Genomic DNA, 15,294 nt, shown 5'->3' on the forward strand with positions numbered 1-15,294 from the left:
GAAAAAATTGCATCATTGATGCGACCATTTGCCTGCGAACCATCAGGGTGACAGTTTATAGTCAGGTCAAGAATCGAAACCAGACTAGATACGTATCTCAAAGGCAAGCATGCTATCCCTAAACCAGTTTGTCAGCTCTCAGAAGGTGGTAGTTCAGGGTACTCAATTGTGTGTTTGTAAGTTATATGTTGCGTTTTGAAAACCTGTTGATGAATTCTGTCTTGAATGCAAGTAATTGCCATTTTTTGAGACTGATGGCTGATCATAATTTCAAAAAAACACTTGTGAAGATCTCGATGCAGTTTGCCATGTGTTTGTGTTGTGTTCTGTGTCGAGTTATTGGCAAGCAATGTTGGAAGAAACTTCCCCGTTCCCACTCGGCTCAGTTTTGGAATTTTAACATTTATCAGGATTTGGCATCTTAAACTGATCATTGTCGATAAAGTGGAATTGTAAAATAAGTCTGCCATTAGAAAATGGTCTTTTATGTCTGTTTTGTATCACAATAATGTTTAAGTTGTCTTTCTTTTTCAAACAATTCAGCTTTGAGAGATGCTAGAAATTTATTAACTTATTACATGGGGTTAATAACTTTTCTGAAGTAAGGTAGCAATTTCAAAAATAGGGGGAGGATAACTAACTGAGCTATTTTACGGAATCAATGTGAGGTTGGGGATTAACTTCCCCCTTGCCCCTCAAGTCTCAATCGTGTATCCACGCCTGTTTTGAGTCAAAATGGACTTTTTCCCCTTTTGTGACTGATGTTGTCATGTGTTGACCATCTGATGCCACATATTGCAGCACAGAGGGGAGGTCATTCTTTTCGATGCAAACTGCAGTGTGTCAATTACAGTCACGTGATGTCAAGTTCACAAAACACTCCTCAGAATCAAGGCTTTCAAAACCATTTCATAATTAACTAGAATGGCATTTGGTGGAGTGCATGCCTCCACCAGGCTGAACAGTTTACGTTTTGTATCCCACTGATACGTTTTGGATCTGGATCTGGACCTGAACCAAAATCTAATTGGCTACCCAACCTGTCCACCATGCTTCATCCGAATCCATCCACAACAATTTGAAATAGCATTTGGTGTTGTTGATGTTCTCCTCCTCTTCCCTTTATAAGGGGTGAGGTCCAGTGGCACCATGCTTCTGCCCCCGCCTTGACCACGATACTTCTCCACCTCCCTCTGTCCTCAGCCAATTCCCTCCACTCTCCAACTACCAGTACCTTATGGATATCCCTCCTCACACAATCCTCCCATGTCAACTGTGGTCTCCCTCTTTTCCTCCTACCTTGCTCCCTCAATATATCGGCTCTCTTTGCCATTCTCTCTTTCCCCATCTGCACCAAGTGTCCGCCAATCTCAACAAGCATTTCACCAATCACTCAGTCAAGCTCATCTGCATGCCAATCTCCTCCCTCAGTTCATCCATCCTCCTTCTGTCCACCCTCTTCACTCCCACAATTCTCCTGACCCAGTTGTTCTCGCAAACCTGCAGCCTCTGTTGTTGTCTCTCTGTCAGTGCCACCATCTCCAGGCTGTAAAGATAGGCCGGTATGACACACAACATCAAAACCTTCCTTTTCAATTTTTTTACATCTTTCTGTCTGCCATTCATTACTCCCTCCACCATCCCCCACACGTTCGCACCCACCTGAATCCTCCTTCACACCTCTGCCCCAGACTTACCATCCCCGGTCATTGTTCTTCCCAGATACTTAAACCTATTTCCCTGTCTGATCTCCTTCTCCTCTCATCTGATATTCATTCGTTTTCTCTGCTGCCAAACCCACATCACCTCAGTCTTCTCCATACTCATCTAAAGCCCAAATTCCTCATTCCACTCCCCCAGCACCTTCTGCGTCTCCCACCCACTCTCCATCACAACAGCCAGATCATCCGAATGCAACATCCTCCCCATACTACCCATTAAGCTCACCTTCCTGTTTACCAGCTCCATCACCATGATAAACATGAGTGGGCTGAGAGATATTCCCTACCTCAAACCGATGTTCATGCTGAACTCTTCAGATATCGCAGGTCCAACCAAAACTCTTCCCTTCATTCCCTTGGACATCCCTTCCACCAACCTGACTTCTGCTTCCAGCGCCCCCCATTCATCTCAGTGTGCCCATCGCCATCTCTCTCAGGAAAGTGTCGTAGGCCTTCTCCAGGTCCACAAATCCCAATGCCATCTCACCTTGCTCCTCAATCCTCTTTTTCACCAGCTGTCTCAGGGACTACATCCCATCCATCAGCCCTTACCCTTTCTAAACCCCTGCTGCTCTTCTCCAATCTCCATCTCCACAGTCCTCCTTATCCTCCCATCCAGAATCCTCTCCAGCACCTTCATACATGACAGGAGCATAATGCCTTTGTATTTCCTCCGATCTTGAACATTCCCCTTCCCCTTCCATATTGGCACAATTAACCCTGTCCTCCACTCCTCTGGAATTGAACCCTCGATCATATATTCAACAGCCTCTTCATCCAATTGACTCCTACTTCTTGCGCTGCAATTATTATCTCTGTATACACCTCATCAATGCCTGGAGCTCTTTCCTTCTTAATCCTTTTCAATGCCATCCACACTTCCTCCTCTGTGATCTCCACAAACTCCACTTTCCCCTCCAGCTAATACGGTACCTCCAGCTCGCCATTGCTTCCTTCCTGGTTCAACAGCTCTTTGAAATGTCCTTCCCACACCTTCAATACTGCCCCCTTCTCTGTTACTAGTCTCCCACCACCATCCTTAATCATTGCCCCCCAGGCTCCCTCCCACATTTCATGTCCTTCCATCCTCATCCCTGTCATGAGCCAATTTTGAGGTCTGTCTAAAAAGTAACGGGACTGAGCCTGCTGTGTGCTCCACTTACACAACTTGAATGAACGGGTTGTTTCACAATCTTTCGCAACATTCCAGCAATGCATATGATCGGTGATGGTTGACTGCGCTCATTGTGCGATTTATTTTTTTTTTTTACAGGTCGTGCTTTACACGTTGTCTCGTCTGAGTCATCGCGCTATGAGTCGTGAGCAGAGAACCAATCTGAAGTTTCTTACCAAAACACCTTCCAAATCCTTCGCAATACTGCAGCAAGTCTACGGGGAAGAAACGATGTCACGTACACGTGCATTTGAATGGCACAAAAGGTTCAAAGAGGGAGGGGAGGAGGTTGAAGACGATCCATGGTCTGGAAGACCTTCAACGAGCAGAACGGCGGACAACATCGAGCGTGTGAAGCAGATGGTGTGCGAAGATCGTCGACTCACGGTGCGGATGATTGCTGAGGAACTTTCCATCAACAAGGACACTGTCTAGAGCATCATCACTGAAAATCTCGAAATGCGCAAGGTGTGCGCAAAGATGGTCCCCAAGCTGTTGTCCGAGGACCAGAAACAGCAAAGAGTCACTGTCTGTCAAGACATTATCGAGCGCCACGAGGACGATCCAGACCTGCTCGGGAGAGTCATTACTGGTGATGAATCGTGGATATTCGAATACGTTCCCGAGACCAAACCGCTCGGTTGTCAGTGGAAAAGTCCGGCATCACCAAGACCAAAGAAAGCAAGGATGTCGAAGTCGAAGGTCAAGGTGATGCTCCGCATTTTTTGACATCAAGAGCATCATCCACTTTGAGTTTCTACCACAGGGTCAAACAGTGAATCAATACGTGTACAAGAAGATCCTCCGGCGCCTCATGAGATCAGTCCGGGACAAGAGGAAGGATCTGTGGGAGAACAACGCCTGGGTGCTCCACCATGACAACGCCCCTGCTCACAGTGCCCTGAGCATCCGACAGTTTCTGGCGGAGAGGAACACGCAAACTCTGGAGCAACCCCGTATTCGCCAGACCTGGCCCCTTGTGATTTTTTTCCCATTCCCCAACAAGGGTTCCCGATTTCCTGATGTGGAGGCCATCAAAAGGGCCGTGACTATGGAGCTCCGGAGGATTCTCGAAGAAGCCTTCCGGGGGTCCATCGAAGCGTGGAAGAAGAGGATGGACAAGTGTCTGAGACTGGAGGGAAACTATTTTGAATGGGACAAGCTGTGATTTCAATATATTTTTTGGAATAAAATTTCTGTGACGTCAGTCCCGTTACTTTTCCAACGGACCTCGTATGTATCATCCTACCATCCTCTTCCAACTTGTGGAACACATTCTCTTCCATATCATTCCTCGCCTTATCCACAGCTCTCCTGGCTACTTTCTTCTGCTGCCCATACAGGTGCAGCAACCCCACATCTGGCTGCCTCCCCCTATCCTTGATCTTCTTTATCCTCTTCCAAACTTCCTTCTTTTCACCAACTTCCTTCGCTGCCTTCTCCGTCCACCATACCTGGTTTCTATCCCTCAACGATGCACCATTTCCGATTGTTCTTCCAGAAATGCAAAGCGTTAAACAAGGAAACAGCAAGCACAATTTTTAAAGTGCTTGGTATGACTGATATTATTAAATGTGTGATTTAAAGCAGGAATGTGTTTCAAAGCCTGTGCCAACATTTAATCATCATTCATGTTGTTTAAGTCAGATTTAACAATCTTACAACATCTTTAATTTGCTGTGCTGGCCTAGACTAGCCAATTCGGGACAAACAAGTGGCAAAGCAACTACCACTTTATACCGCTTTGTCACACTGCATAAAAAAACGGATAACCCATGTGGGGATGTGGTTTGTTTGAGGTACAATTACGAATATTGTCTTTTTAATTGCTAAGCAAATAGAAAAGTACATTTCAAGTCTGTGTTAAGTTGTAATATATGTAATTTTTGAGGCGTGTTTAGCTCACCAGGAACGTAGTTCCTGGGAGCGTATGGGATGGCGCATCGTCCGTCCGTCCGCAAATACTTTCAACTTCTCTGAAATTACACATACGATTTCGATGAAACTTTACCACAACATTCAACACCGTGTATAATGTATATACCAAAGTTTGTTCTTGGCATTATGAAAATCGGGCCCTAAGGGGGTCTATGGGAGTTGCCCCCCAAAATTGGTATTTATTTTCTTCTCAGAAACTACACACACGATTCCGATGAAACCTAGCCATAACCTTCATCAACCATGGTGTATCAAAGATTGTTCACACCATTTAAAAAAAATCAGGGTCTAAGGGTGTCTACTGGGGATTGCCCCTCCAAAAGAGGTATTTATTTTCTTCTCAGAAACTACACACACACAGTTCCGATGAAACTTGACCGCAGCCTTTATCACCCATGATGTACCAAGGTTTGTTCATGCTATTTTAAAAAAATCCATAGGTATTTACTTTCTTCTCCATTATATATTTTGTGGGTCATCCATGCCTACCAGTGGTTCCCTGGTTAACTTATCCAGCTGCTTCCAGGTGAGAACCCAGTGGTATCCCCCTATGTTTTGTATTTGGCTTTCTGCAGTTGCGTCACATTGAGGACAGGGATAGGAAGGAATATATCACCCATTGTATGTTTTTTTAAGTATTATTGCCCAAGGCACAGTAAAGGTTGGGGATGACTGCTCTCAAGATTGACGTGTAAGCATTCAAACGTTGACAGCCCCCTACCATAGCCTTCCCTCCAGGCACTCATTTTCCAGCCCCGCTTTAATTTCTTTAATCCATGCCTAGATCAGAATGATGTTTCTCTGGCGTGTATGATTTGGAACTGTATTCTTTATCTGGAGAAAGTTTGTGTTAATCACAGCAAAACCATATTGAACATAATCATGTTAAGAATATGAGGGCTGTCCTAATTCAATGAAGAACACCATAACTGGATTATGTATTGACCTTGCTTTATTAAATTTGCTTCAAAACGCATCCCTTTTGTTGATCGCTGATCTTCCGGCATCCCTTTCCTCCTAAAAACCTTCAGGTGTCGGCTTTGCCCTTTGCTACAGTCCGGCATTGGTCATGATTAACAGGTACTTTGGGCGGCGGCGGGCTTTAGCCATGGGCATTGGGATGTCGGGCAGTGGAGTGGGTACATTCGTGCTCGCACCTATTATCCAGTACATGATTGTGGTGTTCTCATGGCGAGGAGCTCTCCTGATTCTCGGTGCCTTTACCTCCAACCTCTGTGTCTGTGGAGCCCTCATGAGGCCACTTCATTTCAAGGTAAATTCTTTACTATATGGGCCATTGTCATAAAACCCAACATTTCACCCATTTGTTTAATTGTCATCATCAATTTGTGATGATATATGCCATTTTGCTTCATATTATAACAGTGGTCGATTCACCTCTGTCTATCCAACCAGATGGTACAACCACCTGGAGAGAGAGAGAGAGAGAGAGAGAGAGAGAGAGAGAGAGAGAGAGAGAGAGAGAGAGAGAGAGAGAGAGAGAGAGAGAGAGAGAGAGAGAGAGAGAGAGAGAGAGAGAGAGAGAGAGAGAGAGAGAGAGAGAGAGAGAGAGAGAGATAGATAGATAGATAGATAGATAGATAGATAGATAGTTCATTCATTACATTCTCTAAACCTTGTATGTAAATTTAAAATGCACTGCATTAAGGTGGAGCACATTAGAACACCAAATATTACTAGATACCAGATTAAAACCAGTGTGTTTTGCTTTTGAAGGCAAGTTCTTTAACTCTCCACCCCAACCGCATTCCCATGCCATGCTGATAGCGGTGCATCCAGTACAAGCCCTTTAATACTCTGTGAGTTTGGTGTTATCTATGCCTTTACAGCTGTATGTTATGCCAAGTCACTGAATGCTGAACTTCTATGCAGACCATGTGCCAGGCCTGTTTTCATGTTTTGTTTTCAAATTTTTTAATCTCAGGGGAATTTTGCTGGTTGTGAGACTCCCATTTCCCCGATTGACTAACTCAGGGAAAAACTATTTGACCCTGCCAATAAAATGGAGGAAATTTTTTCTCACAAACATCTCCTCCGGCACCAACTTCTTCTTCCACTCACCCTGTACCAGCTTCTCTGCATTAAATTGTTTCTGGGACCAAGCTCTTCCATGAGCCTCGACTATGCATCAAAAACTTATTAATTTTTAAAAAAAATTTTTTACCCCCTATTTCATTTTACCCCTCACCCCTGACCATACACCCTCCACCCTCCTTCTCTTACATATTTATACCCCCATTTGAACAGAGATTCCTTCCCTTTATATCCCTACCTTTAATAATACTCCCTTGTGCTATAAAACTTTATATTTAAAACGATGTATTTCAGATATCTCAACCATTAAAAAATCAGTTTAAGCAAAATTACTTATTTCAATGACCTCAAAATTCAGGAAAACTTTAGAGCCAAACCAAATTGGTCCTAAAAACCAAACCAAAGCGTGGAGAAAATCACAACCTTTGTATTTAAATGGGAAACAATGAATGTGGGCAGTGTCAAAAAAGTATCGTCAAAGGAATAACCAAGACAACCTTAAATAAAGCACACAGACTGAAAGGTTTAAAAAGATTTAATGGATGTCAAGAAACAATGGAAAAATAACTTATGACAATTTCAAAATGATATGTGGCTCAAGAGGAGCTCAGAGCAGAACGCTGAGGGAGGTTTATCACTTTCTCTCAACTCAACATGGATATTTAGCCCAAGAACCAAAACCCAACATATTGTTTATCAACATTCTCGATGGTGATGAAAGTTATTTTAAAAAAGAAGGTGTTTCAATAAACTTCAAACTCAACAAATATTTATTGGTAGCCTTTTTGAGTTCATTTTGAAACACGAACAAATTTTTATTTTAAACACAAAAATATAATAATATATAAATCAGCAAGAGATTTCACCAAGATTTTATTTTAAAGACAAAAGTATTGTTGCGGTTCTGGGAACCGTATCCCTCCAAACCGATGGCATCCATCATACAGTGGTCCCCAGACAGTTATTTCATTAATATTCGTACAGTTCGCCCCTTCCTTCTTGTCTAATGGGACAAACAGTACAAGTGTGTTGTATGAATCTCATGGTTGGGTCTGATTGTATCTCTGGCTTTATTTCCTACTCTTTTTTTCTATTCCTGAGGTAAACCTCAGCAATGAGTCCGTGCGAAGGCCAGCAGGCACTGCACTCGGACACCCACCTGTAAAAACCGTGGCTGCACCCTTCACTATGAGAATTGGTCCTCGCGAAGGCCAGCAGGCACTGCGTGCAGACACCCACCTGTAAAAACCGTGGCTGCGCCCTTCACTGTGAGAATTGGTCCTCGCGAAGGCCAGCAGGCACTGCGTGCAGACACCCACCTGTAAAAACCGTGGCTGCGCTCTTCAGTGTGAGAATTGGTCCTCGCGAAGGCCAACAGGCACTGCGTGCAGACACCCACCTGTAAAAACTGTGGCTGCGCCCTTCAATGTGAGAATTGGTCCTCGCGAAGGCCAACAGGCACTGCGTGCAGACACCCACCTGTAAAAACCGTGGCTGCGCCCTTCAGTGTGAGAATTGGTCCTTGCGAAGGCCAGCAGGCACTGCGTGCAGACACCCACCTGTAAAAACCCTGGCTGCGCCCTTCACTGTGAGAATTGGTCCTCGCGAAGGCCAGCAGGCACTGCATGCAGACACCCACCTGCAAAAACTGCGGAAAACCAACACCAAATGCCAACGCCGTACAGTACGCACGCGGCGCACTCTTCTTCAATCCGAATCTCCATTTAATTCTTATATCTATACTCTTTTCCATCCAAGTCTACACGTAATACTTATATCTATCTTCTTCTTCAACCCAAACCAACAGCTAATAATTATATCCAATCTTTTCCCTCAATTCCTGACACAGATCAGGGCTGGCACTGCACACACCACCACTTTTGATAAATGACCGCATGCTCAATGGCAGCAGACCCATGTGCAGCTCCAGGGTAATTTATTATCACACACAAAGCAGGGCATGAATGGCACACATCTTGTTCGGGTCTGCGCATAGGTTTACCATAGCATATTACCATCGGTCTTCGCTGACCACCGTGGCCGCGGGTGTCTCTCGCGGACAGCGGACGTCTTCTCGCCTCTCCGCCCGGTGAGACTGCTGCCAGGCAGAGGCACGCTGTACCGCTCGGGCCGCATGACTTACGGACAGGCAGCGCATTGACCGGCACTGATCGCCGGGGCACGGGCTGGGAGTTCAGTGCAAGGCGATTCATGTCACAGTGTTCGGAGTAAGATGATTCTGCAGCTCAGCTATGGCTAGCCGGATGTACAGTGAGGCCGCTTCCGGTCATGGCCGGCTGGGCTGTGAGTGGCCAGTGCCCAGTCAGAGCGCCCGATTCGGGTTGACGACACATCGCTTCAGGTCATCGCCCCCGCCCCGCACCACAGGATCTATAAAAGGACGGGTCGCGGGGCCGTTGGAGCGTTCCCTTTGCTGATGGTTTTCCGTTCCTGCTCATTTCTCATGGTTCCTGTTGGCTCATCCTGTTCTCCATCTGACCTGTGATCGACAATCCGCTCATTCGCCTGCTGACTCCACCTGCCTTCACCAGCTCACTTCTGACTCCGCCCATCCACCCACCCACCTGATCCTGTCTGCCACTACGCCCACTCGTTTTGACTCCACCATTCTCCACCCACTGGCTTCTGACTCCGCCCAAAGTCCTTCCTTTACACCTGTCAGTCGCGCCCCATTCTCTGGATCGACGCTTAGCTGCTTAAAGTGCCATGAAGTGGAAGATGATGCTCCAGCTGTCAGGGAGGTATCGCCCAGCGTAGCATCCCCCCAAAACGTACTGGTGGCGCGGTCGGTCAATCGTGCAAGGCATTGAGAGAACGTTAGCCTCATCTCTTCTCCTCTTTCTTCTCATTTACCCTTCTTCATTGGGATGTGTGTGTGTGTGTGTGTGTGTGTGTGTGTGTGTGTGTGTGTGTGTGTGTGTGCGCGTGCGCGTGTGCGTGTGTGCACGCGCGCGTGTGTCATGGCACCTTTCCTCATTTAAGTTAAGAGTGTAGAAGAATTATATCGGGATAAGTCTGCTCTGTGTCTGTTTTGTAAGTTGCTTGTATTATTATCGCACCACATTTGAAACTTTATCGCCATTGAAACTTTCATTCACAAGAGCCTGCGGGAATTTCATACCATTAAATTCTATATGGGAATAAAATTATATTTGACAAAAGAAGACAATGAAAGAAACGAGTTGAAAGAAGATACACCTTATATGAGAACAAACCCTCATTTCATGTCTTCATTTCAAGGTTTCCAAGATTGTAATGCTTATGATAAACTTCAGAGGTATGAAATAGATATTGTTACGTCTGAGGGGGGGGTATGCATTCAAAGGGTAATTAGGATGTTTAATTAGGTATGCCATGCTGTTCGAGTTGTACCAGGATCTCGATGTAATAAGTAGCAATTCAGTGGTGATAAATTGTCTAGTAAATGTCCATTTCTTTAAGGGGGAAATGATAATTGTCACGTAATTAGATAGGGAGACGGGTTAGGGTAAGTGTGTCTGCGTAAACCCTTTTAGTATTCCCTGGAGGCTTGCCGTGATGTCACAGGACAGTGCTGCGGATGGCTCCGCCCCGTGATCACGATTGGCGGAAGGCGACGGCGGAGGGCCAATAAAACGGCTCGATTGGAAGTGACGAGGACTCGAGGATAAAAAGGTTCTGTTCGGGGAAAAGGGGCGGAAGAAGAAGATCGATAAAGAAAAAGCGTTTTTGGTGGAGGTTGTTGTGCTCGGAGCGTGCTCGATTGTTGCGCTGGTTCGTTCCTGGATTGATCGTGTCTCGTGGCCTTGCTGTGCCTCGTGCCTCACCTCGGTTGGCTCTGGGGTTCTGCTGGCTCGGAGTACGGGGTCGAACCTGCCTCCCTCTCCTGCTCGCAACTTGGCGCCAGAACTGGCTCCCTGGCGGCTGTGAGCGGACTTGGGCCGACACCAGGAGGTCAACAGCACCACGGTGTCTCCTGCCCCTGACGAACGCAACGCCAGCTCGTCCGACGCCAATTCAGGGACTGTTGCGTCTACACCACGGGCCAGCCTGACCACCAGGACCAGCTACGGTGTGTGTGTGTGTGTGTGTGTGTGTGTGTGTGTGTGTGTGTGTGTGTGTGTGTGTGTGTGTGTGTGTGTGTGTGTGTGTGTGTGTGTGTGTGTGTGTGTGTGTGTGTGTACCTGGCGCCTTAGAGGGTTTGAGATTTGTATATCCATTGGAATTGTTTGTGTTTTCCCCACGCCCGAACCCACACCACCATCCCGTCGAATCACCCCGGATCCCTCCTCTTTCCGAATCTTATTATTTCTGGTTAGAGAAATAAACATTATTAACTCAGTGAAAAGCGACTCGTGCCACCTTCCTCGTCCCGTTTGCGGTAGAGCGATTAAAACCGCCATCTTTGGGTTATAAAAAATAAACCGCCTCCATCGTTTCGGCTCATTCTACATTGGCGGGACTGTTCAAGTCCCGTGGACGTCACAATATTGATGATAATACAGAAGGAAGTGGGTTTAACATTGGGAAAATCATTTTCTTAGATATACACATCTTGAAATCGGATCCTCTTAAAGCTTCTTCCTGTATTGATTTGCCAAGAGTAATAAAACTTTAAAAAAAATAGTTGTTAATGTTCAAAATAATAACAACAAATGCTTCCTCTGGGCTGTTCTTGCTCACTTACACTCACCACATTGGAAACTGGAACAAATATGGCATTTAATAAAAATATGAAAATACTTAAAATGTTAAAGGATTAGAATTTCCAATGAAGTTGAAGAATATCTCTAACTTTGAGAAAATGAACAATCTCTCCATTAATGTGTATGGATTAACAGATACAAACAAGTTCAAATATTAAACATTTCAAATAACTATAAAATGATGAAATGCACATTGAATCTGTACTATAGTACTCTGGAAAAAAATTAAGAGACCACTGCAAAATTATCAGTTTTTCTGGTTTTACTATTTATAGGTATGTGTTTGAGTAAAATGAACATTTTTGTTTTATTCTATAAACTACTGACAACATTTCTCCCAAATTACGAATAAAAATATTGTCATTTAGAGCATTTATTTGCAGAAAATGACAACTGGTCAAAATAACAACAAAGATTCAGTGTTTTCAGACCTCAAATAATACAAACAAAACAAGTTTACATTCATTTTTAAACAACACAATACTCATGTTTTAACTTAGGAAGAGTTCAGAAATCAATATTTTGTGGAATAACCCTGATTTTTCAATCACAGCTTTCATGCGTCTTGGCATGCTCTCCACCAGTCTTTCACATTGCTGTTGGGTGACTTTATGCCACTCCTGGCACAAAAATTCAAGCAGCTCAGCTTTGATTGATGGCTTGTGACCATCCATCTTCCTCTTGATCACATTCCAGAGGTTTTCAATGGGGTTAAAGCAGGGTTCCCACTTATTTTGAGATGTCTTTTTTAAGGACTTTTAAGGGCTAAAATAGCCCCTTTTTAAGGACCACATCCTAGAAATTCCAGGGGTAAATTGAGATGAATCACCGAGAAATTAACAAAGATAGTAAGTTTACAAAAAAATCTATTTTAATATTGAACATACAGAACACAGCAGGAGCTTATTCAGTCGACAAGGCACAACGCGCCACACAGCCAATTGGCAAATTCACTTCACAGTTACTGTAGAATCAGCCAGGAGCAGTCACAAGTTTCCAGATGGCAGCACTCTCAATGTTAATGTGTTGTTATGTTAAAATGTTATTGTAGGTGCTGCCACCTGCAAAGTTGCAGCAGTTCCTGACTGCTTCTACACCACAGAACAGTACATTTTGTTAGCTACATGTCATTGTAATATCCAATTAGGACATAGCAGGCAAGGATTTAGCCCTTCTCCTCAATTTCTCTTTCAAGAACTTTGAGTTCCCCCAGTTTTTGCTTGGCAGAGTGCCTGAGAGCATTTGATTTTACCAGAAGACTGTGTCTAGTTTTGCCACCTTTTGCCTCAGCTTCGTCTGCATATTTTTCTGACAATATGGTCAGACCTTCTATGTCAGTTTCCAACACCTTTCTCTTTTTCAAACCATCCACTTCATCTTCAACCATTTTTCGTTTTCTTTGGATGGCTTCTTGCCCTTTCTTTCTTTTCTCTTCTTCAAGATATTTATGGTATTTATGTCGAGAACTGGAGGCTGAGGATAGCAGTTCCTTTGTGATTTCAACTTTGAGCATTCCACCTACCAGTACAAAATAATCAATAATTTGCCTCAGTGCCACAAGCATGCCTTCACCCAGGTTGTCCTTCTCTATCTGTCTGTTGAGGGAAAACCCCTCTCAGCAGACGCCTGACCATGGGAAACTAGCAACACTTTACGAACTAGCCCCCACAACTTCTCAAACTTCTTGTTTTTTACCCACACATTCATAGAGTAACACATCTACCCTGTCATCTTCAACCTTGAAGTCCTTGAACCTAGACTTCAGTTCACACCCTACTACATCCTGCAGTAATTCTTTGTAACACGCAACCAACATATCTACATTATCACCATCAACTCTGTTCAGTCACCAAATTTTCCAACAGGCATTTGAATTTGGACTTTTGAGTGTTCTTAATCAGTCACCATCAACCTAGGATCCAGAGAAGCCATATTTCTGGCTCAACTATACTTAAGAGGAGACCTTTCAAAGATTTTATTGACACATTTCACCACAAATAGCCTACATTCTTCTTTGAACTGAAACACCTGGTGTTCACTGATGGCCTTGGTTCTCAGGAGGGACTTCAGTTCACTTTCAGCCTTGAAACAAACTTCAATCTTTTTGTTTTCTACCCTTTCCTTTTCAAGATCCAGCTTTAACAAGTCATATGCAGTAGAAGTATTTTGTAATGCAACTGGCTTAACACACCTCTCTAACAAATTTCTGACAAGTCTCTCAATATCATGAACAAGAAAGGGACCCATTGGTTTGTCTGTTTGGTACAAGGCTAAAAATGGTTCAACTGCACTGGCTACTGACCTGAAAAAAGACAGTTTTGCGACAGATAGCTTATCATTCATTGCACCATGCAGAGTTTTGTTAGAGTTGCTGGTTGGTTTCGGCTTCTTCTTGCTTTCACATGCCTCAACAAATAACTTCAGGTGAGGCCACAATAGAATAACTCTGCTGCAGACAGGACCATTCTCAACCCACCTGTGCTTACAAAATTTCAATGGGAAGTCTTTACACCCAGTTACATCAGTAAAATCATCGCGCCTGGCAGAGGTATCTTTACGATTGTCCATGACGGCTCTCGCTATTGGCTCCATCAAGGCACGTCACGAAATATCGCAAGTTGTTGTTGTTGTTTTTTATTTTTGTTTTTTTTCTTCTTCTGGTGAAGACAAAACCTTTAGGACGCGGCTCTTGGACACATTTGTCTTTGTTTAGAATACTAGTGCGAGGAAAATGAAACACCCTTCACCAAATAACAGGAAATCTGATTTTTATTGACTTTTGAACATTTTCCTGAAATTTAAGGACATTTAAGTACTTAAATTGTACAACTCAGAAATGTTGGACTTTTATGGGTTTTCAGGACACGTACAAACCGTGTAAAGGTCTGGAGATTGGGCTGGCCATGACAGGTTCTTGATCTGATGGTCCTCCATCCACACCTTGATTGACCTGGCTGTGTGGCATGGAGCATTGTCCTGCTGGAAAAAACAATCCTCAGAGTTGGAGAACATTGTCAGAGCAGAAGGAAGCAAGTGTTCTTCCAGGACAACCTCGTACGTGGCTTGATTCAGAAGTCATTCACAAAGACAAATCTGCCCGATTCCAGCCTTGCTGAAGCACCCCCAGATCATCACCGATCCTCCACCAAATTTTACAGTGGGTGCGAGACACTGTGGCTTGTAGGCCTCTCCAGGTCTCCCTCCGTCTAACCATTAGATGACCAGGTGTTGGGCAAAGCTGAAAATTGGACTCATCAGAGAAGATGACCTTACTCCAGTCCTCCACAGTCCAATCCTTATGGTCTTTTGCAAACCTCAGCCTGGCTCTTCTTTGCTTCTCATTGATGAAGGGCTTTTTTCTGGCTTTGCACGATTTCAGCCCTGCCCCTGGGAGCCTGTTTCAAACCGTCCTCGCCGTGCACTTCACCCCAGCTGCCGTTTGCCATTATTTTTGTAGGTCACTTGATGTCATCCTACGGTTGTTCAGTGACATTCGAATGAGTTGGCGGTCATCCCGGTCAGTGGAAAGTCGTTTTCGCCCTCTTCCAGTCTGTAGCTTTGTTGTCCCCAATGTCTGCTGCTTGACCTTGTTCTTATGAACCGCCGTCTTTGAAATTTTAAGGATGGAAGCAACGTGACACTCACTGTATCGGGAATTTATGTGATTCATTCGGGCTGCGACGCTTTGAGATAGCCGTTT

General features: G+C 44.4%; 1 protein-coding gene across 8 annotated transcripts in view; it reads left to right on the top strand.

The window, feature by feature from the left end:
* SLC16A12 (solute carrier family 16 member 12) overlaps window positions 1-15,294 on the top strand; it is a 93,062-nt gene that overhangs the window by 27,169 nt on the left and 50,599 nt on the right. For all 8 annotated transcript variants that reach the window (XM_085851500.1, XM_085851502.1, XM_085851501.1 and 5 more), the window contains one exon: window positions 5,865-6,106. In XM_085851500.1, coding sequence (XP_085707626.1) covers window positions 5,865-6,106 — 242 coding nt within the window. The remainder of the gene's footprint in view (window positions 1-5,864; window positions 6,107-15,294) is intronic.

The sequence above is a fragment of the Eptatretus burgeri genome, chromosome 13 (assembly GCF_056783735.1).
Source record: "Eptatretus burgeri isolate ZD-2024b chromosome 13, Ebu_testis_v1, whole genome shotgun sequence".
NCBI lineage: Eukaryota > Metazoa > Chordata > Myxini > Myxiniformes > Myxinidae > Eptatretus > Eptatretus burgeri.